Source organism: Trachemys scripta, chromosome 15 (genome assembly GCF_013100865.1).
Source record: "Trachemys scripta elegans isolate TJP31775 chromosome 15, CAS_Tse_1.0, whole genome shotgun sequence".
NCBI lineage: Eukaryota > Metazoa > Chordata > Testudines > Emydidae > Trachemys > Trachemys scripta.
This window is the reverse complement of record NC_048312.1, coordinates 5,746,293-5,773,640: the sequence shown is the minus strand read 5'-3', so window position 1 is coordinate 5,773,640 and position 27,348 is coordinate 5,746,293. Positions and strand designations below refer to the sequence as shown.

Here is a 27,348-nt window from a genome sequence, read left to right as displayed (position 1 = left end):
AGGGCACTGGGTCACGCCGGGTTCTGTTGCCTCGAATGACGGAGTGTAACCGGCCACGACGCAGCCGGCAGAGCTACAGCAACCCCTGGGGAGCAGCAGGTAGCACCGTGCAGTGGCTATTTCGCAATAACCCGTGGGCTGGAATGGGCTGCCAGCCCGGCTCTGCTCTGCTCAGAATCCCAGGGCAGCACGGCTGGACGGCTAACGCTGCCCCGATCTCCTTGCAGGATAAAGTGAACTATTCGCTGTGCTCCGGGCCCAGGCTCGAGGCTGCGCTGGCGGCAAAGGACCGGGAGATTCTCCGACTCCTCAAGGACATTCAGCACCTCCAGAACTCTCTGCAAGAGCTGGAAGAGTCCTCCGCCAACCAGATCGCGGACCTGGAGCGGCAGCTCACGGCCAAGAACGAAGCGATCGAGGTACGTGCCCCTTTCTGTCCCTCCAAGTAGGAACAAAGGCTCCGGCCTTCCAGCGGGGGTTGGCTGCCTCACCCCCTCGGGCACCTGCAAAACACACAGTGAAGTGCTGAGCAGGGCGCAGGGGATTCCCCTGGGGAAATCCATCCCTGCGGGTCTAACCGGAGGCAATCCGAGGGGCGAGGACATCCGCTGTATGGGCCTGATTCTGATCTCAGTGGCGTGGTGTAAATCAGGAGAGACGCCACAGAAGTCAAGAGAGTCCCATGGGTTCAGTGAGATCCGAATCAGGCCCTTGCTGCCGGAGCCGAAAGAGAATCTCCCTCAAGGCGAGTAACGCGCCAGGGCGTGGGCCAGCGCGTGAGCTGAGGTAAATCAGCCTCGCTCCAGGAAAGCCAATGGAGCTGTGCCAGGCTGCACCAGCTGTGGGCCTGAGCCCCTCTCTTTGGGGGTAGCTGGGCCGCTCCTGAGCTCCCGCTCACCGGAGGGGATTAGCTATCCTGCCGGCACAATGCTGGGCACAACACACACCCCCAACATACTAATCACCGTCAGTAGATGTCCCCACCCGCCTTGGGTGAGTTTAGTTTGCATGTGGGCCGCATGGCCTTCCCTGGCAACGATAAGGCTGCCGCTGTGCATGCCGCGGTGCGTGTTCTCCTCTTTGCGTGCACACACACGCGCACACACACACACACAGCAAGAAGGGGACAGAGCCTCTCATGCACGTCAGTTCAAAGGGATCGTGTTGTGCACCTTCAATGCACCGTCAGGAGGAACCGACCACAGCTGTAAGAGGCTGGCCGAGGGAGGGGAAATGGGTCATTAAACCAGCTCGTAGACTCGAGCTAATGGGTTTGATGGCTCTGGATTCTCAGACATCCTCACCGTTGACATTAACGGGAGCTGCTGGGCACTCTGCAAATTACACTTGCCCACCACTCGGCATGGGCACCATGTACTGCACATCACAGGGCCCCAGACTGACGCTTGGCCCAAACCGGAGCCCGCCGGTTGTGAGGCTGTGGGTCTGTCGAGCTCGTCGGTTTGTCTCCCAGGCTCACCAGGCTTGCTCAGCGCCGGGGAGGAAGTGCTGTTCCATCGCTCTGTGGGGCGCTGGCTGACTGCAGACAGGCAATGTGGAGGAGCTCTAGCAGCGAAGGCTCCTGGGCCATCCTTAGCCGGCGTGGAGCTGAGAGCTGGGGAAAGACCAAGCAAGTCTGACTCTTGTTTCACTCTCATTCCTTGTTTAGAAGCTGGAAGAAAAATTGCAGGCCCAGTCTGACTATGAGGAGATTAAAACGGAGCTGAGGTAAGATCCCTTCCCTGCCCACGTGCCTGGCTGGTGTGTGTGCACCCGGGAGCACTGAGAGCCCTGCAGGCTGCTCTGAGCCGCGTGGAGCCCGGCTCCCCCAGACGTCTCCCCGGAGCTGCCGGCTGGGAGGCACCTCAGCTCTGTAGCACACTTGCCAGCCTGTCGCCGAAGGCAGAGAGACGCCTAATCCCCCAGCTGATGCCTCCTGACCCTGGGCCCGTGGAGGTCACCCGCAGATACGCAGTGAGGATGTCACATCACCTCGAGCTCGGCAGCTCGATGGCAGCACGGCAGGAAAACTCTGTGCCGGTAGCTCTGCTGGGAAACGTCAGCCGTTAATTAAAAAACCTTCCCCCGGTTTCAACGGCCGTGCTTGGAGGGGACGGAGCGGACGTCCTGTCCAGACCTCGCGAGCCATCTCCCTGCGTGTCAGGCTTTGATCTGACTGGCAATCAAGGGGGAGAATTAGCAGCAGGACTAACCCTGTCTTGTTTCTCTCCCAGCATCCTGAAGGCCATGAAGCTGGCGTCTGCTAACTGCAGCCTTCCCCAGGCAAGTGCCGGAATCTGCTCGGGAACTGCGAAGAATCGGTAGCAAAGTCCTTCCTCTCCAGGCAATTGATAAACACTCCCAACCGCTGCTTTCTCTCTTTCAGAGCATATCGAAATCGGACGAGGCGCTGCTTCTAGACAAAGACTCTTTCTATCCATCCCAGAAATACCTTTTGGAAAAGCCAAATCTCTTAGCCAACGCTGGTAGGGCCGCCGGGTTTATTTTTTTTATTGTAACTGTGCAGTTTTCATTGGTTGGTTTTATATTTATAATCCTTCCCCACCAATGTATTTCTTGTTAAACACGTACAAATGCAATGGTTGTAACCGTCCTTGGGTGTGTGCAGGACTCCTGGGTTCCATTGCAAACTCTCCCATCGACTCATCCGTGGGCCAGTCACTGACATTGTGGGGGGAATTGGATACCTACTTCCCTTTGGTTCCTTGAAACTGCTACGCCTTAAGGACAGCTCCTTCTATCCGAGACTGCTGAGCAAACCCCAGAACAGCCTCACAATCCCCCAAGGCAGGGGAGAGGTATTATACAGATGGGGAAACCAAGGCACAGAGCAGGGCTATGGCTTGTCCCAGCTCACACAAGGTGTCTGTAGCAGAGCTGTGGAGAGAACCCAAATTGTCAGAGCCCCAAGCCGCTGCTTTAGCCCCAAGACCATCCTTCCCCACCTGTGCTGCCGTTTCCTCATTGCTAGCCCTTCTCCCGCGTTTGTAAGGTGTGTTGGCTTCTTTGGCCAGACGGTGCAATAGAGGCTTCTAGGCGCTGGTGCAGAGTCCATCCGCCTTTGCTCTACGGGCTCCAGCACAGCCATTGTCCCGAGATTCACCTCAGGGGCACAGCTCTCCGTTGGGCAAAGGCCTGAGAAAACCTGCGGGCCGGCTGGCCCAGGCTCGGCGCTGTCCCTCCCCCAGCTGTGCCTGCTTTAGGGCTGATGGCAGGAGCTCCTCAGCTGGCATCCCCATCTCTGGGGCAGGGCTGGCCTCTCCCGTTGCATGTGCAGCCAGGGCTTGTCCCGCCGGTACGTCGACACTGCCATTCGACACCCGCGGCTGGCCCGTGCCTGCTGACTCGGGCTACGCGGCGGTTTAATTGCCGTGTAGACGTTCCCAGGATGCAGCCCGAGCTCTGGGACTCGCCCAGGCCGAGGCCGAACATCTACAGCGCAGTCAGCTGGCAGGGGCCAGCCGCGGGCTTTTAATCGCAGTGTAGGCAGCCCCTACGGGGCCAAATATGGCCTAGATTCAACAAAAGAGGGCTCAGCTCCACCCAGCTTGGAGTCACTGGGCCACCCCATCCCCTGGTCCCAGCCACAGCGAGGATCTGGATGGTGCGGCCATGCCGGCGACAAAGGGCGTATCGCAGTTCCTGCTGCCTGGCTGGGAGCACTGGCCCCAACCCAAGCGCCCTGCGCTATAGTGTGTGTGTTTCTCTCTCTCTCTCTCTCGTCTCTAGAGGAGGGTCATTCTGAGGACGAGTTGGTGAAGGATTCCATGGGCACGGACCAGTCCTACCCCTCTCCCCAGCAGCTCTCTCAGCCCCCCGGGGAAGACCCTGCCTCCCCTAGCCCCCTCCAGCCTCTGCTGGCCTCCACCATGGCCCAGGAAGCCCAGAGGACTTTCTCGTTGTCCCCTTTCCCCAGCATGGCTGCGGGCGAGCGGCTGCCGACGGACGCCTTGCTCCCCAAGCAAATGGTGCCGCCAGCGTACAAGAGCGAGAACGGCAGTGTGCTGGCCTTCCCCTCCCCCTTCTACACGGCCAAAGGCCCCCCGCTGCCCACCAATCCCAGCCACACTGCCCCCGCCAGCGACTCGAGCCCACCCAGCGACCAGTCGGAAGGCAACAGCGCCAGTTCGGCCGACGAGGAGCAGCTGGACACGGCCGAGATCGCCTTCCAAGTCAAGGAGCAGCTGCTGAAACACAACATCGGGCAGCGCGTCTTTGGCCATTACGTCCTGGGGCTCTCGCAGGGCTCCGTCAGCGAGATCCTGGCCAGGCCCAAGCCCTGGCGCAAACTGACGGTGAAGGGGAAGGAGCCGTTCATCAAGATGAAGCAGTTCCTGTCCGATGAGCAGAACGTGCTGGCGCTGAGGACCATTCAGGTGCGCCAGCGAGGTGAGTGGCCCGGAGGGGGTCGGCTCTCACGCTGCGTGAGCTGAGGCGGGGGGCAGCTTTGGGATTTTCACTTTGCCTTGCTGGGTGTGATTCCATAGCCCACCAAGACCCAGGGAAAACTCCCTGCTTTGCACTAGCAGCTGGAAGGAAACACAGCCCCAGTTCCCAACGCCCGTGAACAGCAGGCCAAGGTCCAATCCTGCGAGGTGCTGAGCGCCTGCCACCGTTGGCTTCCGTGGGCATGGAGGGAGGCTTGGGGCCTGGCGAATAATGATTGAAAACAAACCTGAAGGGGCTGCGTCGCTGAATGCGCTTTATTCATTTCTTCTGACAAGTGGCATTTAATTATTCATGGTAATGTTTCAGGGAGTCCCAATCAATGTGCAGGAGAATGTTTTGTCAAAATAACAAAGTCTTGATGTGAGACCTCAGCTATTTAATAAACAGTCTGAGCAATTCTCTAGCACCTCCATGCAAGGGAGTGTTGCAAACACACTCAGCCAGGGAAACCGTAGCCCTGGCTTATAGCAGGGGAAACTGAGGCACCGAGCGGGGAAACAACTTGTCTCAGGCCTCACACAGTGTATGTCAGAGCTGGGACTAGAACCCAGGCAGCTTGGCTCTTCAGTCCTGTACTTTAACCACAAGACCAAGCAGCTTTGCTGTGAGGCAGGATGGGATGTTCCTGCCTTTGCAGATTAGCAACATGAGAAACAGGCAGGTGCTCGGCATCTCTGGACAAAATCAGGCCACTTTTATTAAGGAGCTGAAGTCGGCCTGTATTTCTCTAGTGCCTGGCTGCCCGCGGCTCACAGGCCATTCAGAATTGAACAAATGCCGACTCAGATCCCTAAAAACGCACCAGATGACACTACGCCGTTTCAAACTGGGCTAAAGCCATTGATAGAATCCATGCCCTCTGCCAGGAACAAACCAGAACGCCGCGGGGTACAGCTCACCTAGCATCTTCTGCTATGTACAGCTCAGTGGGGAGAGAATCTTCTGGCTCCGTGTGCCAAGGGGCAGGACCCTGACCAGACCATATAAAGTGACTCAAGATGCTGCTGCTCCGTTGTCCATGAGGCCCTGGTCCCTTGCAGACTTTGCCCTGCTGCAGCCTCTCTCCTCCCGCTGACAGGCAGGCTGTGGATTTCGCTGTGTGAGACGCTGGAGCGACTCACTGGCCTGCTGCAGACTCAGGTCCTCTGGGGCTTGGGACTAGCAGCATTTTCCAGATGTCTCCTTTTTAACCCCTTGGTCCCTGATCCTCCCACAGCTCCCCCTGTGCTAACCCTGGTTGGGCACAATCCAGGGGTGTGTGTCAAATCAGTGCGGCACCGTCATTCTAGCTTCACCTCTCTCCCGAAATGACCTACATGAGAATTTACCAGGCACGTTCGAAATCTCAGCCCGCCAGGCCGAAGCTGGGCCCAGGCGGTGCAGATGGAGATGCCTGAAAAGCAGAGAACTGAGGGTACCCGCCCCAAACCTGCAGCATTCAGAGTCCATAGGGGGTCCAGGGGAGAACTGGAGGGTGCGCAGCTCATGCAGTCACCTAGTGCAGCAATAGCTCTGTCCTAGTTCTCAGCAAACACGTAACTTCTCCACACTTCCCGTGGCCTCTAGTCCTGTACTTTACTATCCAGATGGTGCGTGGTATCGCAGAAGTCACATGAGATTCTGGGGCTTTGCTGTACCTTAGGCACATTACGGGAAGGGGGTGGGGAAGAAGGGGCTAGGCCACTGCATCTGTTAGCATTTCAAGTGGTAACGGCCGCAATCAAGATAAGACCCACTTGGCTCATTCTGCTTCAGGAGCCATGAGTGCTGGAAAGTGGCTTTTTGTTTCTAAGGGCTGGTCTGCCTGGGGAAATTGACCAGCAGACCTGCTCTGGAACCAGAGAAACGCAGGGCAGGAAGGGACCTTGGGAGTCCATCTCCCCACATGGAGGCAGGACTAGACCTTCCCTGACAGGTGTTTGTCTAACCTGTTCTCAGAGTAATTGTCCCTGGAATAGAGCGTTCCCACGGGGGAGTTATTCCAGAATAGCTAAATCATACCGGCAGACGTCTTCTGCAATACCTATTCCTCACTAGCGCCACTGGTCAATTTCCCCCAGGTGCACGAGCCCTGATCTACATACTGTGGAATCACAGAAGATAAAAACCCACGTGGCCTCTGAGCAGATTGGAATCCAAGCCCAGTTATGGTCAGGCTCATTGCAAACTGCGTGCGGTGGTGAGAGCCGTTTGTTTGTCAGTGTGGCTGGAGGGTTTAGACAGACCCGGGCAGCCACCCTAACAAATGAAAGCATCCTGCTGCCGTGTTGCTGGTGTAAGGTCCAGGGCTGGGCCATTCCCGGGAGAGCCTGTAGCCCACGGATGTATTCACTGGCGAGGCGAAAGGCACAGGGGCGTTATCCGGGGCTGAAGCCAGGCCTCTGGCAGCTCCTTTGAAAGGCCCCGTAGGAATGTCGGTTCAGTGGAGGCTTTTCACGCCGTTTTCAATCTAGGCACCGGATTCAGACTGTGGAGACTGAACGCCGTTATTTAGTGCCAGGGCCTGGGCTAGACTTGGCCTGAGGAGGGATTTTCGCATGCGTTAGCTGGCGTATCCTGACGGGTGTGACGAGCCTAGTGCAGGCAGGGCCCTGCCTTGGACACACGCTAAGCAGGCTGAGGTACAGCTCAGGCTCCCTACGAGATTTTTAGCTTGACCAGTTCAGCGCATGCAAAGCACCGCCTGTGAGTCTAGTGCAGACAAGGCAGCATGTGCCTGAGCCAAGGCCCAGAATGGGCATGTTAGCAAACAGCAGGTCTTTAGCTCCTCTCCTGGGCCCATCACTGTGGTATCTAGGCATCAGAGCACCTGATGACACTGATCACTGACTTCCTGATGACAGCAGGCCTGGTAGTTCGGTACCCATGGCCCAGTGGGCCCTTGGCCTCTCTGCCAGTGACAGGGAGGAAGGCAGGGGGAAGATCAGCAGGAGAGTGCAGTCACGGCCAGCAGGGAGAATGGTTATAACACAAAAGCAGAAGACTCGCTGAGTGGGGGCCAGCCCAGCCCTATGCCCCCCCCGGCTGTGAAGCCCCAGGCTTCCAAAGGCACTTTGCCTCCTGTACCTTCCAGGCCGCCAATATATAGCCCTTCCCCTCAGCACCTGCACAGGGGGAGGGGGAGCTGAGCCGGGATTAACCCCTCGTGCACTTGTGCCCCTACCACCTGGCCAAGCAGTGCTGAGAACACAGTGCTGCGAAATCCCCCTAGAGTTTGTTCCCCCAGAAGCGAAGTTAATTCACAATGTACGAACACCCACCCCCTGACTCCAGCAGCCCTGCTCCGTTTGTGTGGTCCTGCCTTTGTTGCGAATGGGATTTCAATGCCCTTCAAACGAGAGGGCGGTGGGAGGGGGGGATGAGGCCATGCTGCGTGGTGTAGGAAGTGAACGAGGCGAAAACTGACAGCCAGTTACCTGGCCTCTCTTCAGTCTTGCTAGTGACTAATGGGGAGTGACGTTTCCTTAAAACCGGCGTTCCTAAAAATAACTGAACATGAGCATCCGTAAATACTTCCTGACATACAAGTTGAGCTTGTAAAAACAGCGCAAGTGACAAATCTGTTATCATGCCTCTTTGATCAGGTAGCATTACGCCGAGGATTAGAACTCCAGAAACCGGCTCTGACGATGCCATCAAAAGTATCCTGGAACAAGCGAAGAAGGAGATTGAGTCTCAGAAGGGAGGTAGGTGGGGAAATCACGGAGCCAGGCGAAGCTCCCTCACACAGATGTGTGTGATCCTCAGTGCGTACCAGGGATTTACGCTGCCAAGCAGACATAGCGATGTTTGTGAGCTGAGGCAGTGCCTGGGATCCAACGTCTCTCTCATTGTTCTTTCCCTCCGGAGAGACCTCACCTGGAAAACAGAGTCCAGGACTTGCTAAATGAGCAAAACTATTGCAGGTGCAGGAGGAGGCAATGAACGGAGGGCTCGGCTGCGTGAATCTGACAGCCACATAGCTAATGACTAATGAGAACAGTAATGGTATCCCCAGTACCCTTTCTAGTGTGTGGGCACCAGCGGGGAGGCAGCTTTGTGGCAGTTTGATGGTGTGTCCCCCACCCCGAGGGTTATTGCTCCTTCCAAGCCAAGCAAAGTGGGGAACAGTCCCCTGCCTTCCTTGTGTCCCACGTTGCAGCTCGGTGTTCACACACAGAGAGCTGGGAAGGGAAACTAACCCGCCCCTCGGCATTGGTAAGCTGGAAAAACCCCTACAAGGGGGGAAACACCACCAATCGAGCAGCCCCAGAGAGGTTGAAAACCCAACACACGCTCTCCATTTCTTCACCTGGGTTAGTTTGTGCACAGGTAGGGGCGAAAGATTTGCCAAAGTGTCTGGTGATTTCAACTCCACCATTTTGAGTGCCTAGTGGGGTCTGGCTGCCAGAAGGTGGCTGCTCCGCACTTTCTGAAGACCAAGTCCCGTTTACGATGTCTCAGGCTGGAAGCCCAGAGTGACTCGTTCCTTTTGAAAAGCTTCTAGGCCAAAATTGTCCAACTTGGGTACCAAACTGGAGGTGCCGACCGTACATATGGATTTAGGAGCCTAGCTTTAAGCATCCAGGTTGGAAAGTGTTGGCTATAGAGTTTTTAATCTGGAAGTGTCCCTTTAAAATGAATTCCCTGGTGCTCTTTGAACTACTTAGCCCTGAGCATGGTATGTATAAAATTCAACGCTTCATTTCCAATAGGTCTGTTGAAAGGTATGCTGCGTATGCTGCCCTCTGCTGGACACAGGCATAGAAGCAGCTCTGATTCTGGAAGCTTTCAGAGTAGCAGCCGCGTTAGTCTGTATCCGCAAAAAGAACAGGAGTACTTGTGGCACCTTAGAGACTAACAAATATATCTGAGCTACAGCCCACTTCTTCGGATGCATAGAATGGAACATATATTGAGGAGATCTATATACACATACAGAGAGCATGAACAGGTGGGAGTTGTCTTACCAACTCAGAGGCCAATTAAGTAAGAGGAAAAAAAACTTTTGAAGTGATAATCAAGATAGCCCAGTACAGACAGTTTGATAAGAAGTGTGAGAATACTTACATGGGGAGATAGATTCAATGTTTGTAATGGCTCAGCCATTCACAGTCCATATTCAAGCCTAAGTTGATTGTATCTAGTTTGCATATCAATTCCAGCTCAGCAGTCTCTCGTTGGAGTCTGTTTTTGAAGCTTTTCTGTTGCATAATTGCCACCCGCAGGTCTGTCATTGAATGGCCAGACAGGTTAAAGTGTTCTCCTACTGGTTTTTGAGTGTTATGATTCCTGATGTCAGATTTGTGTCCATTAATTCTTTTGCATAGAGACTGTCCAGTTTGGCCAATGTACATGGCATGATTCTGGAAGTAATTCCATAATTAGGCTTTCCTTGTAGTTTCATGTCTTTGAAGAATAATCTAGTATGGAGCGGCATTATCTTGCTACTGGGTTGGATCTGATTCTTAGTAGAACCGAGACAATGTCATTTTGCCGAATCCATATGCACAGTTGTAATAAAAAATTAAACCTTCAGTTTAAGTTTGTGACAGTAGAGGAGAGCAATGAAAACAAACCATTTAAATGTTGTTAGAGAGGAAACAGTTTTCCCTGGTTCTGAGAGCTGCTTCACCTCCCTGCCTGCACAAGGGCAAATGTAAATTGAGTTGCTGTGGTATGTGATCTTTTAAAAACTTCAAATCTAACCTTTTTCCCCTGAAACAGATGATGAAATGAGAATGCACGATCCATGTGGCATGAGAAATCATTAAACCAGCTGTGTTCAGAGTCAATTACAAGAAGTCAAATACTTTAAAACAGGTAGTCTGCTGAGAGAGCAGAATCCCCAAGAATGAAATTAGATGAGAATGGTGGAAAAGCAGACAGGGAAAACAAACATGTTTGCGTATTGGCATAATCTTTAATGGGGTTTAGTTTGCAGTGGTAGAAATAGAACGCTGGCTATATATATGCGTGGCAAAACTTACGCTCTTCTGGGCACTTATGTCCAGACAAACTCTCTGATTTCGTGTGCCCGTGACTTTAAAAATCAATCCCAATAGAGCTGACATTTTTTAAGATAGATGTGTGCCCAAAGGTGAATTTTATTAAGAAGATTCAAGGAAAATCTCTTCACCTGGGTTTGAGTTATGGGAGAATTTAAAAACAATTGAAATCCTTTTCCGTTGTGAAGATACAAGATGCATCATGTAGACAGATAGGTTGCTGCCACATTCATCCAGGAATGCAGGAAACTGACTCCAGTCACACAATGGCAGCCAGTATGGAAACTCCCCTACCCCCTTAACTTCAACGAGATGTGAACATCACATCCAGACTGGGACGATTTACATGCTAATGATATGAAGCAGAGGCAATTTTTTAAAAAGGTAAGGAAATTAAATGCAAAAAAAATTAAAAATCCTAAAATGGGAATTGTAGAATTTAAGGGGTCAAAAGCAACATTCAGAATTAGATGATTATTTGTATTATGGTAGTGCCTGCAGGCTGCAGCTAAAATCAGGGCCCCATTGTACAGCCGCGTGGTGCGAGAGAGTCCTTGCCCCAGCGAGTTTACAATCTAGATAGACAATAGAAAAGGTGGGAGCAGAAAGTGAGGCAAAGTGACTTGCCCAAGAGAACAGAGCAGGTCATAGTGGTAGACTTGGGAATAGAGCCCAGTTGTCCTGACTCGCAGTCTAGTGCTTGAGTACTGGATGTTAGCTAGGTTATCACCCCTCCATCTGGAAACTGTTCAACTCCTCTTGTTTCAAGGAACCCTAAACTGGCTGTGAGAGTTTAGAGAAAGGAGTTATTTTTCTATTTTCAGTTTGGTTACTTGGTGCACTTTGTGTCTAGTCAGTTTCACCACTTCCCATCTGCTCTGTAAGGGCCCCGTCCTGCAAACTGGTATGTCTGTCAGTTCTGGGACTGACAACATACATAAATGTGTGCAGGATTGGTCAGTTTCCCCCGTTGTTTGTGTGGGTCTTTCACACACCAACAAGGGAAAGGAAACATATTTTATGAGAAAATGAGATTATGAACCCACAGATATTGGCAAAGGGGCCTTTTAGGGGCAGATGTGGCACCTGAAACCATGTTTAACAGACTGCTTCACTGACTGACTAGATTTTAAGTTGGAGCTGCCCCTCTATCTTGGCCCTGCTGCACCTATGCATTGTATTCTGTTCCTGACTTTGTAGTTAACATGTGGTGTAATATATTGTTGGTTTTGCTGGAAAACGTTATTATGGTAAGTGTCCCCAGGTGGCGCTGTTACACATAGTCTTCCAAGTTCTTTTCCTTGGCATACGAGCAATTGTTCAGCCTTGGGAAGATATGCTCTGTGTCTGGATGTTAGTTTTATTATTCAAGGCTCAGAGGAGAGAGAGGTGTGGGAGCACCAGGAGAGTTTGCTCTCTGCCTTGGTCTCTGAGGCTATGTCTATACTACAGACCTTACAGCGGGACAGCTCTACCGCTACAGCTGTGCCGCTGTGAGGTCTCCTGTGTAGCCACTCTTTGCTGGCAGGAGAGTGCTCTCTGGCCGGCATAATTAAACCACCCCCAACGAGCGACGTTAGCTGTGTCAGTAGGAGAGACTCTCCTGCCAACATAGCATTGTCCACACCAGCACTTTTGTCGATGAAACTTATGTTGGTCAGGGAGGTGTTTTTTTCACTCTCCTGACCGACAAAAGTTTTACCGACAGAAGTGCTAGTGTAGACAAAGTCTGAGTGGAGTCAATTCCTGAGGCAGAATTGCTCGCTGGGAACCAGGCATTGAGATGGGCTGAGAACTCAGAAAGAAGGGATTGCTCTGCATGCTGTTTGACTCCCCTCTGTTCCAGAACTGGTGTGTGTAAATAAAACAAGTTACACTCAGAGTATCCCTAGACACCTCATTTCTGATTTCTCCTCCACTGGAGGGCCCCAGACATCTGTTACCTCTCACTAAATGAGTAACAATCTGTTCCCTATGTGTGTACACAATGCATAATGGGGCTAAGAACCTATTGCTCCTGGAAACATCTGCCTTTCCTGACTCTTGTGGTTTTAGCCATGTATCCCATTAATAGAGATTAATTTGATTCTTTATGTAAATATTTGCATGGGGTTCTAAATTCCCCTCTGGACTTTAGGGCCAAGATTTTCCAAAGTGGCTAGTGATTTTTGGGTGTCCAGTTCACGACACATTACGGAGTAATTGTGTAAAGTTTCAGCCCCAAATGGTTCATAAAGCTGAAGCAAATGAAAATGGGGGAATACAATGGAAAAGCTTTCCCTGTCCTTCGGCAGCGTGTTAGCAGGCTGTCGTTAGATTGCATTTGTTGCAGTTACATAACCCAGCAGTTTCAAAGATTTTATGCTACCTGCAAAAATAGCTTGGCTTTGTTCCCTCTCCACTCATGAACGTTCAACTTTTGATCTCTGCAGAAGACACTGCACAGGGTGACAGTGAGTGACACCTTAGTGTGTCAGGTTACAATGCTTTTTAGCTGTTTTTTCCATATAGGGTGCACGGATCTATAAATAGCTTCCATTGTTTGGAGTGATGATGTAGCCAAGTTGGCCCCAGGATATTAGAGAGACAGAATGGGCGAGGTCATATCTTTTATCTTTTATTGGACCAAGTTATGTTGGGGAAAGAGACCAGAAGAGCTCTGGGTAAGCTTGAAAGCTTGTCTCTCTTTCACCAACAAGTTGGTCCAATAAAAGATATGATCTCTCCCACCCTGTCTCTCTAGATATAGAAATAGCATCCCAGATTCCTCCTGAAATACCCTATGCTGTATAATCATATTTGTATATAAGCACCAGGTTTATTATTAATAATAGTATTTTTAACAAACAGAGCTCTTGTATACAGACATGCTGGTGGTGGTGTTAAAGGGACCCCCCACCCCCCGTGGATTTTAACCAGGGGCCATATCCTCCGCTCCTCCTCACACGAACGCCCATAAGGGATTTCAAGGGCTGGCTCTCCACGAAGGGCGCATTGACACCTGTTCCAAGTGCTCTTTTCCAGGAAGGGGACGGCAGCCCTTCGCTCGTTTCTGCCGGAGGGATCATGCGGACACCGTTCACTCTTTGCAGTGCATTTACAACAGCTCATCCTATTGGTTTAGACTGTGCTGAGTCCAACGTTGCGGCTCTGGGCTGCTGTAGATCTCGGAGCTGCTTACAAAAGAACGTGTCCCCATTTCGCAGACTCCCCATCAGCATCCCCTGTAGGGGCTGAGCTTGTCTCCCTGCCGTTGGCAGGGGCGTATGACGGAGGGGATGTGAGTCTGTTACAGCTCCAGCACCGTTTAGTCCAAGCTATGCAGCTCGTGCTTTTAGCTCTGGAAGTCCCCGGTTCAGTCCCTGGTGTGTCGTCCCATCTCCTGTACAGAATGGGCTCTGCTGGGTCCTGGCGAGCTGGCACTCCCCGACCCGGCCAGGCCCCCGGTCCTTTCGTTCCAATATACTCTCCGAAGTGAAGGGGAAGTTCTAGCACACGGCCTAAAACCTCCATGGGCCTTCTTTGGCCTGCAGCCAGTCGTGCTGCGCCCAGTGACTCGGTGGGGCCTAACCCCAAGTCGAGATGCCCGTTGCCCAATGAAGTTCCGTTTCCCTGCCCCCTCACTCCTGCGTTGTCTGCCCTGTCCCCAGGTGAAACCAAGAGCTCGGCTGCTCCCCAGGTGGTCACCAACGGCAACAGCAACTCGGAAGAGGCCATTAAAAGCATCCTGGAGCAGGCCCGGCGGGAGATGCAGGCCCAGCAGCAGGCCCTGCTGGAGATCGAGTCCGGCAGCAGGCCCGTGGCCACGCCACCCACGGAGCGCTCCACCTTGGCCGCCGTTAGCCAGAACATTGTCCAGGCCTACATCAAGCAGGAGGAGGGGACGCTGGGCACCAGCTCCAGCTCCACACAGACCCCCTTGACGGTGCTCTCCCCCGCCGCCTTCGTGCAGAGCATCATCCGCAAGGTCAAGTCGGAGATAGGCGACGCCGGCTCCTACTTCGACCAGCACTGGGCGTCGGAGAGGAGCCTGCTCAGCCGGCCCTACACCTCGGTGTCGCCCTCCCTCTCCTCCTCCTCCAGCTACTCCAGCCTGGCCAACGGGCGGGCCTGGCCGCGGGGGGAGCCCAGCGAGGAGGAGCTGGCTGCGGGCGAGGACGAGCCCCACAAGGCTGTGGAGATGAAGTCCGAAGGGGCCAGCGCGGAGCCGCAGAGCGCCGGCCGCCTCTCCTATTACCCGGCATACGTCCCACGCACCCTCAAGCCGACCGTCCCGCCGCTGACTCCGGAGCAGTATGAGATGTATATGTACAGGGAGGTGGACACCCTGGAGCTGACCAGGCAGGTGAAGGAGAAACTGGCCAAGAATGGAATCTGCCAGAGGATCTTCGGGGAAAAGGTACCGATCCGGCTGGGGCTGGCCCAGGGCCTGGCTGGAGCCCCAAGCCCAAGCAAGCCCCAGTTTAAAGTTTGGCTTCCCTCTCTGGTCTTCTCGGCTGTCCCAGCCACTTCGGCTTCTTCCCCCACTGGCCATCCCCGAGCTCCTGAGCTCTCCTCTGCTAGCAGCCCCAGAGGGCCCCCAGCATCTCCACAACCCCTCGAGCTCCATGGGGAAGGAGTTACACCTCTCAGTCCAACAGATACCCCCTTTCCCCCAGAATCATGGACTCTCCCCTAGCTATTGCTGATATCTGCCCCAGAAAACCCACTCGATGGGCCTGGAGACAGGAGGGTGGCTGGCTGGGGGCCCGTGAAGAGACAGGGAATACAAACCAGTTTCTCTGGGAGGTGGGTCAAGTCCCCAAGTAAAAGCCCAGCCCCTGTCTCTGGGGCCCTCTCTGCAGGTGCCACTGGTCTCCTGCTCCCTGAGCTGCTCCCTGCCCCGGGGCATTTCCCATCTGTCTCCCTCGCTGCCAGGCCCGGGCCAAGCTATACCATTAATGGCTCTCTGCTGTGCCAGGGTCCTCTCCCTGCCACCAGCCACAGCTTCCCCTCAGCTCCTAACAACAGGCCTCTGTCTGCCTCCTCTGCCCCTCTCCTTCCCCCGGCCCCCTGCAGAATCCCCCACAGACAACTCTGAGCTGTGCCGCGGCCTAGCCTGTCCCCCCTCTCGCAGGGGAATGGCCGGAAGCACGGCACCCCCGTTGGGTGGCCAGAAGGGCTTCGGGGCCGTTTCTGGTTGGAGTTCCCCCCTTTTTTGGGGACTTGTGGCGCTGGCTTCTGGAGGGTGCCGGGGGCTTCTGGGCCCAGCCAGGGGGGGGATTCTCTTTGGAGATCAGCTAATGGAGCGGCGTCATCTCCGTTCCAGCCGCCGTGCTGATCTCACGGCACTGTGCGCTTTGAGTGAGGCTTGGTACCACGCCGGGAGGAAGGGAATCTAGAGGCGCTCTCAGTCCACATCCTCCTCTCAGTGCTAGGCGCACAGCCTGATGCCCACAGATAATGTGCAAACTGCAGGGTTGGACTCTGCCCCCTGTTGTTCTCTCCCTTTCTCCACCGCCAACCCCCCGGACATGGGTCAGAGAAGCCCCACAGCCACCTGGGAGAATTCTTCCCAAGCACGGGCTTTCCTGTGAAACCCCTGCACACGCTGCAGAGCCCCAGCGTAGGGGGCATGCTGGCAACGGGAAGCGTTCGCCCACAGTGCATGGCACCACCGGCGGCGCCTGGCGAGGGTGCCATCCTTAGAGCAGCCCCGGGGGTTGACTCTAGTATGCTGGCATGAAGCAATCAGGAGGGCACAAAGACAGCATCATGCCGCGTTCCCCCAGGGCTGCGAGTTCCCAGCACAGGCTCTGAACCAGGGGCGGGACATAACCAGGAGATGCTGTGAACACCAGGCCGGTCTCCAGCCTCAGTATTTTGGATGCTCAGTAGCATGGAATCTCCCACTTAACACTAGGTTGATCTGAGGGGAATCTGTGGGGAAAAATAGCAAAGATTCATAGAGTTTAAGGGCAGAAGGGACCCCCAGATCCTCCTGTGTATCATAGGCCATTATTTCACCCAGCTACCCCTCTCCTGAGCCCAGTAACTTGTGTTTGACTAAAGCATCTTCCTGAAGAGGACGCTAACCGTGCAACCCAACCTCTCCCCCTGTGACCTCTGCTCTAGGTGCTGGGCTTGTCTCAAGGAAGCGTGAGTGACATGCTGTCCAGGCCCAAACCATGGAGCAAGCTGACCCAGAAAGGCCGGGAACCATTTATCAGGATGCAGTTGTGGCTCACGGATCAGCTTGGCCAAGGGATCAGCCAGCAACCAAACCCGCCACAGGGTAAGTTCATGCTGCTCTTTGTCTGACGACTGCCCCCGCCGCCTTGAATCTGGTATGTAGGGACGGGCCTGAGCCATATCTGGGATCCAGGTTCCAACTTGGCCAGAGTTTAGGGATATTCAGAGGGTTTGGCCCACCTGTAGTCTGAACTAACCAGCGATATTCATCTGGTCCATTGGATTGACCCAGCTGATAAATCAATAGATGGGTCAGTCCACCTGTTAGACTTGTCGATCAATCTGATCATTGATACTTCTATCAACCATAAGCCATGGAACTTCCAGTGTTAACCTGGGAACTTCAGTTACTTTCCAGCTCTCTCCTCTTTAACCAAACCCAGAAGCAGGATAAAATCTCTCGATAAGATCTGCACTTCCCATTCTGGCAGGTCAATCTGCAGGGCAGCGGCTGTCTCTTTGCAAGGTGTTTGCAGAGGGCCAAGCGTAAGGGGCCCTGGCCTCTCTCGGCACTAACCATAATACAAATGATAAATTATAGCAGAAGTGCTAAAATACAAGAGCTGGGTGACATTTTTCAGCGGAAACCTTTTTTCATCGAAAAAAATGCAGATTCAGTGACACCGAAACGGTTCGTGAATTGATGTCAGTTTCGCCAAATTGTTCATTTGGTGGGAGAGAGGATTCTGAAACATCACAGCATTTCCTTTCAACATTTTCTAAACAAAACATTTTGTTAAATTTGAAATTATTTCTGGTTTCAAAATATCTTTGAATTTTAAATATAAAATTCAGAACATTTTAGAAGTCAAAATTGAAAGAGAGCGTTTCATTCAACTTGAAATTTTTCTTCAACTCTTCCATTTGTGGAATTCTTTAGTTTTCAATCTGAAACAAAAACATTTTTTCGACTTTTTTGAAATTGCTAATGAAGTGAAAAATCAGTTCTGAACCCCTGCAGAGACCAGTCTCACAATATTACTTCCTGACTGGCAACCAGCAGTGCTGTACATTTCATAAAACAGCCTGTGCTTAAGAAAATTCCAGCCAAAGGTGTAGTTAGAGCAGAGTCATTAGGAAGAGGATCCAACAAACATCTGAACATTTTTGGGGCTTATGTCTATGGATATTTGACAGCATCCATCCACAGGTCTTCAGCAGGGTTTGAACCTGAGACCTGTCGCACCACAACACAGACCTGTGCCACTTGAGCTAAAAGAGGAGTTCCATTGGGGCACCGGTAGTAGGTTATTATCCTCTCTCTGGCACACCAACACAGGGGGTGCAACCCACAATGTACAAGCATGTTACAGAGATATACCCACACACAACTCCTGTAGAATTGCATGCATGTATCTCAGAGCAAAATGTAGCCCTCAATGCAGATGCAAGGCACAGGGGTCTCTCTCTCAAGGTGTGCTGCCATGAACCTCATTCATCTTCTAGTAAAGTCAGTGAAAAGCCTCCCATTGACTTCACTGGCCTTTCACGTGCTGGAACAGGTGTCAAAGCTTGTTTAAATGGAGAAAGCAAATGTAGCTGGTGAGCACCAGAGCCTACGGGGGCACATGGCACCCTGCATTAGCAAACCAGTCTGGGAGCTTGCCAGTCAATCCCTTGTCCCATCTCAGAGCCATTAGAGATGCTGACACTGCTCATCACAACTATTCCAGGCACTCTCTGCATTGACCGCCTTTGAATTCTTAAACACAGGAGGAATTTGTGTTCTTTATTCCATAAATCTCAGCCTCCCCCTCCCGCAACCCCTCCCATGCTGCGTTCTAATTGGAGTGCTGCATCTCCAGGTTAAAACAAGGCACACTCATATCCCCCCAACACACACACACGCTGTCATCTTTCGGAAAGGATCCTTCATACATCTTTCCCCAGCCGTTGTTCTGACACATCAGACTCATTTCCAACCCCCTTAATTAGTCTGTTAGACAAGATAAGGTGGTTATACAGAGCTTTCAAATGTTATTTTGTCAGAAATTGGTTTTGAAAGTTGTCTAGTTAAAAACAAAAACAAAAAAAAAACACCAACACCAACAAAACCCACTGGCTGTGTGCCTAGAACAGAGAAGGAACTGGGGGTGGGGAATGCTCATGTTGTTTTCTCTCCTCAATTATTTCCACCACCACAGGATCTGTATAAAAGATTTTGCCTTATTTCTCCCCCACTTCCAAAAAAGAAGAGACACATGGCATTTCTCCCCCCTCCGCTGTTCTCCAGCCCGCACGTGTCGCAAACGACAACTCACCACAATAAACAATGTTCACATTTATTTTATTTCCCATTGATTTGCTTTTTCCTCCCCCTTCCACCCCCACCAAGGTGAATGCAACACGCAAGCTGGAGATTTACTGCAGAAAGGGATTCTCGGTCAACTCCTGTCTGCCCCCAGATGATCTGAGACTTGACTGGAGTTGACAGTTGTTAAGAAAGGGGGAAAGACCTGGCAAGACGGCGTGCCGCGCGATTAGTCTGCAGCCGCGCACAGGCAACTGACAGATTTGTACAGAGGATTTTGTTATCAATAAACCCATTCAAAATAATGTTTCAATTACACTTAAATGTCTTCCCCTGTGATCTATCATGGCGGAGAGACAGTCGAGATCTAGAGGGGAGGGGAGAAGGGTCAGCGGCCAGGGCAGAGTGAATATTACGTTCACTGTCACACACCTGAGCTCCTATTTCTATGAATTTTTCGGCTCGATGCTCGCACGCAAACTTTCACTAGTCGTGAAAGGTACCACCGGGGCCAGATTAACACCATCCAGCATCCTAGGCACACATGGGGGGGCCCCCGGTCAAGCAGAGGACTGCTGGCTGTGGCCCTAACCGTGACAAAAGGGGCAGCATCCTCCCGCAGGCTCTTCTGCCAAGTGTGGGGCCAGATGCCTTCCTGTCTGGCTGCAGTGGCTGTTGCTGCAACCTGGGTGTAAGGCTGTCAGCAGACTCAGACAGACGTTGCTGCATTGGTCACATTGGATCCACCTTTTCCAGCTTTTCCTTGCAGCCAGAGGGCTAGAGACATAAAGGGTATTAGAAAGAAAGCTTCGATTCTGCTGCCGTTGTAGGACTCTGGGATCCAGGGCCCTGGGGTTGGGCCTGCTGTGCCCACGGACTGGGCTTTTGTCCACAAATCTGTAGGTATCTCATGTGCCACAATCAAAACCTTGTGTTTGCCGGGAACATTCGGGTGATTAAGGCTCAGTCTGACCCTTGTGTCTCGCGTGTGGCTGACGAGGAGACAGCAGCCAAGCGCAAGCGACTAGCTCATGGTTGAAAGTCAAAGCCATGGCCTAGCAGCTATAAATAAGCCAGCAGTAGGAAGTGGTGCTGGTGAGTCACCAGGCTGTCCTCTTGCCACTGAGTCAGGGCTGAGCTCTGGACTCCAGCCCAGTGCTTGGGGCTAGTGTGCTGCTGAGGAGAACTGGGTTTCTCAAGTCCTAACTGCTTATGACTAATAAAATTCCTGCGGCACCTTTTGCAAGAGTCAGAGTATTAACCCTGCTATCCCAGCCAAATTTCACCCAATGTCCTTCCGTCCTGCCTTCCTAAATGCCCCCTTGCAGTTTGAAGTGAGATGATATTCTCTTCTCTGGTGCATAGTGTTGCTGGGTGCTGTTAAATAGTTGCTGCGTTTTGCCCCAGAAGTGGCTGCATTTCAGTGACGCGGGAAATGATCCCTGGGATCCTTGAGGTTGAAAGATGCTCTGGGATGTTATCAAGGACTAGGTAGGTTTAAAGGCTCATTCAGAAGCCTCTGTCCCAGACAGGGCTAATGAGCAAACAAACCGAGCTGACCAGAATAAACTTAAAACCCCCAAGGCAAACCCTACAGCTAGGAGGAAACAGGATTGTGTGAATGGCAATAATAATGCTTTCTGTCTCCTGGTGTTTGACAGCCAGCCCTGGGGAGACCCAGTCTTCCCCCTCCCCACCGCCCAGCCCTTTGGAGCAAGACAAAAGCCCCCCAGAGCCACTCACTCTAACTCTGGAGAGCAGCAAAGAAAATCAGCAACCGGAGAGCAGGTCGGCCTCGTCACTGAGTGGGAAGATGTGTTCCAATAGCCAAGCACCGGTGGGCATCCAGGAAATCGTCGCCATGTCACCCGAACTAGACACGTACTCCATCACCAAGAAGGTCAAAGAGGTGTTAACGGACAACAATCTAGGTGCTGATTTCCAGATGCCGCTTGGCTAGCCGCGACCTCCACAGCAGCGCGTGTGCTTATCTGCAGAGACGGGCTAGGCTCGGGGGGGGGGCTCCGGGGTTTCAGTCCAGCCTAGCACAGGGAGAAGGGTCAGGCACACGGTTTGGTCGTGGAAGCAGATCCAGGGGGCTGCATTGTGGTGCATCGGTTTGGGCCTCTCACCAGGTCTAAGAGTAGGTCTATGCTCCAGCTGGAGGGGCCATTCCCAGCTCGAAGAGCCAGACCTCGCGCAGCTGCAGCAACATCAGTAACTAGCGCACTGGCCCGAGGAGAGCTCGCCTGGGTCTGTCTGCTCGAGCTGGAAGTGACACCTCCATCTCCAGCATAGACCTCCCCTCAGTGTCAGGCCCCGGGCGAGGCCAGCCCGATGGCAAAGACACCCCCGCTGCCAGTAGCAAGGCAGCTGAGCGTGATTCAGCCATCTCCACTGCACAGTATTCTGTTCATTGCTTCCTTCGTGAGAGCATCCGCTTCGTAGCAGCAGCAGACGGGCCAAATTCCCCCCGGGATGGGCCTGCTCCTGCTCCCCTGAAGTCGGTGGGATCTTTGCTGCTGGCTCAGATAATCAGGAACAACGTCCTTGCAGGCAGCGGTGCTGGCAGAATAGTCCAGCTGCGATAAGGGACCGTGCTGAGCTCCAAACCCCCGGTTCCAGGCCTGAACCGCGGTGGCGGATGGTATAACCCCCCTCTGCTTCTCCTCTGCCAGGCCAGCGGCTGTTCGGGGAGAGCATCCTGGGCCTGACGCAGGGCTCCGTTTCCGACCTCCTCTCCAGGCCCAAGCCGTGGCACAAGCTGAGCCTGAAGGGCCGGGAGCCCTTCGTCCGCATGCAGCTCTGGCTCAACGACCCTCACAACGTCGACAAGCTGCGCGACATGAAGAAACTGGAGAAGAAAGGTGAGTGTCGAAGGCCGGGAGCTCAGCGCAGCGCCAGGGGGCACCGCGCCGGGGCCGGTGTAAATCCGGAATCGCTCCCTGAACGCCACGCTGGATTGACACTGCGCTGCACCAAATTCAGGCTCGTGTGTCTAGCTAGTTGTGGACTGGCCTTTATCGATGGCAATTCCCTGTGAGTTGGGGTCTGACTCTGCTCTCGTACTGGTTTAAATCAGGAGTGACCCTACTGAAATCAATGGCGTTACCCCCAGTGTAAACCTGGGGGAAGGTGTTTCGGAATCGGGCTCACAACCTCTGCTGTTCAGCCGAGCAGGCATCACAGCCAGCGGACTGCTGAGACTGACCTGGGATTTGGGAGTTGGCCCATTGCAGTCTGGTGACTTACAAATGACCTTGCCATGGAGATAAAGAGTGTTCCGGGCAGTGTTCCTGAATGGTGGCGAAGGGCTGACTGCGCCGATCCGGGCACTCAAACAGGGGCGTGACCAGAACGTTCCTGCCCCACCCCACAGTGCAATATGCTGTTGCTGGTTGACTATCCCCTCCACACTAGAGGTGGCTGCATTTCACCAGGGCAGGATGTATTGATGGTGCTCTGCTCTGACAGCCTTCAGGGCTGGCAGGTGCCCTGTGCAGGAGAGGTGTCACTAGAATCTATTGGCTGTAGCTCGCCAGTCTCCAGTGCTTGCTCTGGCCTTATCGGGGTATGTTCTCGGGGCGTGTAATTGTCTTAGAATGACAGGATTGCAAGCTGCCGAGATACAGTTCCTCATTGCTAAGGAATGACAAGAGTGCTGTGGTCAGAGAGGGGGTGGGGCAGGTGAGTGCCCCGGAAGAGAAGGATTGATGAGAAGTGCAGGCTCAGGGTCAGTCATGTCTGCATCCTTGACAGTGGTAACCCAGCTCCTAGGGTGAATTTCCCCCAGTGCAACCCAAGATTCAGGCCCTGGTCTCCAGAGGGGAAAACCTGAGGCTTTGACCCACTGCAGCACTCACTTGCGCGGCAGGGAACAGGGAGCACGCTTTCTGGAACGGACTGTGCCACATGCCGTTTCTGTCCATGCTGCCTCAGAGGTTTGGTTTGGCTGGTTTAATGGCCCTGGCCTCTTTGTTGCCATGTTCCCCATTGCCTGCCCACTGGGAGAGCCTGGTGGTAGCCGAGCGAGTGGAGAGACGGGCGGAGGGGTGCTGGCAGCACAAGGCATCTCATGGATGGGCTGCATCTTCTCCTCTTCCATTAGCTTATCTGAAGCGTCGCTATGGGCTGATCAGTGCCAGCTCCGACAGCGAGTCTCCCAACACCCACTCTGAGTGCACCAGCCCCAGCCTCCAGCCCCAGGACCTCAGCCTTCTCCAGGTCAAAAAGCCCCGGGTGGTCCTTGCTCCAGAAGAGAAGGAGGCCCTGAAGAAGGCCTACCAGCTGGAGCCATACCCGTCCCAACAGACTATCGAGCTGCTCTCCTTCCAGCTGAACCTCAAGACCAACACGGTCATCAACTGGTTCCATAACTACAGGTATGGTGGGTTTGGGTGGGGTGGGGCCGTCTCCATCTCGGCAGGGAGCGGGACGGGGTGGGGATCTCGGGAGGCTCTGAGCTTCGGAGACCCATAGTTGCGTTTTCAGAGGCGAGACGTTGGCCGGGGGAGTGGGAGGGGACCCCGGAGGAAGGTCTGTGTGTTGCTGCTCAGACACAAACCAGGTTCTCCCGAGATATACCTGGCCCTGGCTCAAGGGTGGGGGCACTGGGTTGTCAGTGGGTGGCGTTTCCTTGTATCACACAGCAGCAAGCAAAACCCCACTGCCATGGACCTCACAAACCCGAGCGAGGAGTCGGCATGCAGGGCACAGCGGGTCCCGGATGGCGCAACCGAGCGGGATCCCTCCACTGTAGGACCTCAGCTCTCATTGCTAACACCATCGTGGTGTGGCCACGAGCCCAGCGCAGGTTCCTGGACCAGCAGCCAGGCTAGCCAAGAGAGACACTTGCCACAACCGCTCCCAAGAGAGGAGTGAGCAGCCCACGTCCCTTAAAACAGGGGGGTTGATTCTGAAACCTAATGACAGCACATTCAGTGTCAGCATTGACAGCTATTGCTGCTCGGTTCTGCAGACCCTCGCCCATGGCTAATGTGCAAACCCACCGCTGTTGTTGCAGAATTGAACAAGGCACTATTTGTGCACTGTGCAGGTTCAAATGCTGCATCTGGCCCTGGCTGGAGTCTGTTAGTGAGCGGACACGGTCAGTCAGGCCAGAACTCGGAGCCACTCCATCTCCAAAGGGCTGCTCTCCTACATCCACCAGTCTCAGTTCTTCCTCAATGACTAGCACGGGCCTCCGGCTGCATAGCACGGGCTAGCATCAGATCCCTGGCTCCTCCGGCCGGGCTCCAAGGGCCTCAGGAATCATCCCCCGGCTCCCACTCACTGAGGTGTGCAGACCGGTGGGGTGGGGGGTGAAGTGACTCCGTGGGAATGGCTGGAGACATTATACTTGAGTAAGGTGCAGACAGATGCAACGGATCTTAAAAAGGGTCAGCTTGCGTTTCTGTCACCCCCACGTCCAGGGGCCGGTCTACACACAGGTTTATGCCGACACTATCACTTTGAAACCCTTGCACAGCTAAAGCAGTCTGGTCCCCTCGCCTGGACGCTTATGCTGGTCCGAAGGTGCTTCTATCTAATCCTGGATAGTTCATGTAGCCTCGCTCTGCCTTAGATCTCCCCAAGGTGACACGCCGGGGGGTTAATGCTAAAGCTGCACAGCATTGCTTGCACTACGTTTTTTAGTTGTCCCCCCCCAAAATGAAACTGTTGGTGAAAACGTGTCCAAAAGTTTTAGTTTTTTTGCAACGTTTTCCATGGTACTTTTTGCTCAACATCGCTATCGAAGTGTTTCATGAAGGTGTCAGTCAGTGAAACGGTGACAAAACGGGCAGATAAAAAACCCATGTGGAAAATAATTGCAGCCTATGGGGGTCCATTAGAAGCCTGTGAGACAGACACAAGTGGGAAAGTTTGAACAAATGTTGACAGATCATTTCCCTGTGCTGCGGCCCACTCGAATATCAACCGTCCAGGGGAGTTGGGAGCCTTCGCTCAGCGTACACTAGAAATGTTACAGTGGCACGGCTGTGCCTCTCTAGCACTGTGGTGTAGATGGTCCCTCCAGCGAGGGGAGGGGTTCTTCTGTCACTGAGGTAAATTCACCTCCCCGAGAGGCGGTAGCTAGGTTGACAGAAGAATTCTTCCGTAGCCCTAGGTCTGTCTACGCTGGGGCTTAGGTCAGCTTAACAACGTCTCTCACACCCCCGAGTGACGTCGCTAAGGTGACCTGACTTTCTAGTGTGTACCAGCCGTCAGTAACGTGGCAGCCTGGGCTCATGGAGAGGAGAAGGGGTTCAGAGGTGGTGACACCCCCCGCTCTAAGGGGCTCAGCTGGTGGTGCACAGTGCTGCTGTTACCGTCCTGTTGTGCTTGTCCTGCAGATCCCGGATGCGCCGGGAAATGCTGGTGGAAGGGGCCCAAGACAACGACACAGACCTGGAGCCGAGCAGCTGTGGGAGCAGCAATTCGCACAGAGTCCCCAACCCGCTGAGCCCGGATTCAGAGGGGGAGGACAGGAAGCCCGACTTCAGAGACACGAAGCACAGAGGGCCGAGCGAGACCCTGATCAGGGTCAAGCAGGAGCAGATGGAGGCGGGGGAGAAGGGCGACTGTTACAATCACCGGGACTCTTGCAGCCTGGAGGGGGAGACGGAGCACATGGTGGCCTCCATCCAGCATCCCCGACTTCTCAAAGAAGAGCAGGTAGATGCCGCCTGTGCGGAGGCCGCTCAGGACGCTCCCCAAAGCACTGCCAGTCTCACCAGGAGCAGTGCTTTGTACACCATTGCGCACGCCGCTGGCACTCCCGACTGCTCTGCCCTTCATCCACCCCAGGAATTGGAAGGTGGAGAGCGGCTGCACCCTGACCCCATTAGCTTTAAATCCACCTCGGAGTCCTCCCGCTGCAGCCTAGAGGTCTCTCTGAACTCGCCCTCAGCTGCCTCCTCTCCGGGCCTCATGATGTCCGTCTCGCCAGTCCCATCCTCCTCTGCTCCCATCTCTCCGTCCCTGCCAAACACCACCTCCGCCAAGGTGCAGAGTTCAAGTCCTGCTGCCGATACGGGCTCTTTACAACAGAGCGTCAAGCTGAACACGAACATCCAGCGGAGACACGAGAAAATGGCCAACCTCAACAACATCATCCACAGGCTAGAAAAGGCAGCTAATCGGGAGGAATCCCTGGAGTGGGAATTCTGAACGGCTGGGCAGCGGCTGAAGAACAAGGATCTGATTGGTTGCTTTCGTTGGTGACAATTATAAACTTTCTGGAGCACGCTGATGGAACAGGGAGCCCTACTGGCGTATATATATAAATATATATATATTTTGTTAATTTCATCACATGCTGAGGACAAAAGAAAAACCCATTTGGTTAATAAGAAAGGGAAGGAAAAACAGCACGTAGCTTCTGAATCTTCACGCCTGATGAAAGGGAACAACAAATAAATAAAACCTGAGCTTTGTTTTAAATGTGAAAAAAAAAACTGGGAACACTTTTAGAAAAAAAAAATATTTATAGACCTCTTTTAGATATTTTAATAAAAGGATCCTTTGGAATTTATTAACAGCTTAAGCTGTTTTGATATTAAAGATAGCTATAAAATCAAGATGATGTAGCAGTTGTGTCATTAAATGTACACTGAAGTCTTGTAGTTTGCCACTGGAAGAGATTAAAAAAAAAAGACTTATTGATCAAAGCCATCGAGAAGCACTATAAGACTGACCAAATTTAATAAACTTTTGACTAGCGGTTTTTCCACATTTGTCTGTAAGACACTGCATTGCTACTCTCCTTTCCAGAGACTGTGGTATAGTCCATGAAGACTCTAAATTGAAACCCTTGATGCCATCGAGTATGTATTTAGTTCTGGTGGTATGTTTTGAACCCTTTGTAACACAGAATGTCACGTGCAGTTGTATATGTTGTAGAAAATGTCTGCAATAGCCTTCCTGAACAAGGTGTAGCATGGTCCATAACCAATTCCTTCCACTTCCTCTAGTGAGTAACCCGTGACAAACCGAAATGAACGAAACAGTTTCAGCGGTTGGCGGCAAAGCTTTCTGTCCGTTTGAAAAACAAAAAAAAATGAAATCACCCATATCTCTGATTTTGGGAGGGAGAAGGGAAAGGTTCACGGGTGCAAAATGTCTTTTGACGTATCTGGTTTGATGGTAACGTACGTTAACAATGATCATGACATCGCAAGATATTTTTTTTTTTTATGCATGAGCATCACCTCCTTTGGTGAGTGGGCGTCGGCCAGCAGGACACCTTAACTCGGAGCTTTCAATGCCAGTGCTTGGGGGCGAGCACTCAAAAAATATAAACCACTGGCTCACCTCCGGAGTCGGAATCTGTTTGGTTTTACCTTAGGCAGTTCCAGCGTTTGAGGCAGAAGCACCTTTATGTTGCTAGATTTTGGGCTCTAGGAAGAG

General features: G+C 53.0%; 1 protein-coding gene across 6 annotated transcripts in view; it reads left to right on the top strand.

Moving 5' to 3' along the window:
- Positions 1-26,999, top strand: part of CUX2 (cut like homeobox 2) — a 223,130-nt gene extending 196,131 nt beyond the window's left edge. For 5 of the 6 annotated variants that reach the window (XM_034790835.1, XM_034790837.1, XM_034790836.1 and 2 more), the window contains 12 exons: positions 228-419; positions 1,670-1,728; positions 2,235-2,283; positions 2,387-2,486; positions 3,751-4,410; positions 8,055-8,156; positions 14,108-14,856; positions 16,572-16,731; positions 20,601-20,870; positions 21,618-21,806; positions 23,048-23,321; positions 25,293-26,109. In XM_034790835.1, the coding sequence (XP_034646726.1) occupies positions 228-419; positions 1,670-1,728; positions 2,235-2,283; positions 2,387-2,486; positions 3,751-4,410; positions 8,055-8,156; positions 14,108-14,856; positions 16,572-16,731; positions 20,601-20,870; positions 21,618-21,806; positions 23,048-23,321; positions 25,293-26,109 (3,621 nt within the window). Of the gene's footprint in view, positions 1-227; positions 420-1,669; positions 1,729-2,234; positions 2,284-2,386; positions 2,487-3,750; positions 4,411-8,054; positions 8,157-14,107; positions 14,857-16,571; positions 16,732-20,600; positions 20,871-21,617; positions 21,807-23,047; positions 23,322-25,292 lie in introns of all 6 variants that reach the window. The other variant, XM_034790834.1, reaches the window with a different exon arrangement.
- Positions 27,000-27,348: the final 349 nt, after the last annotated feature.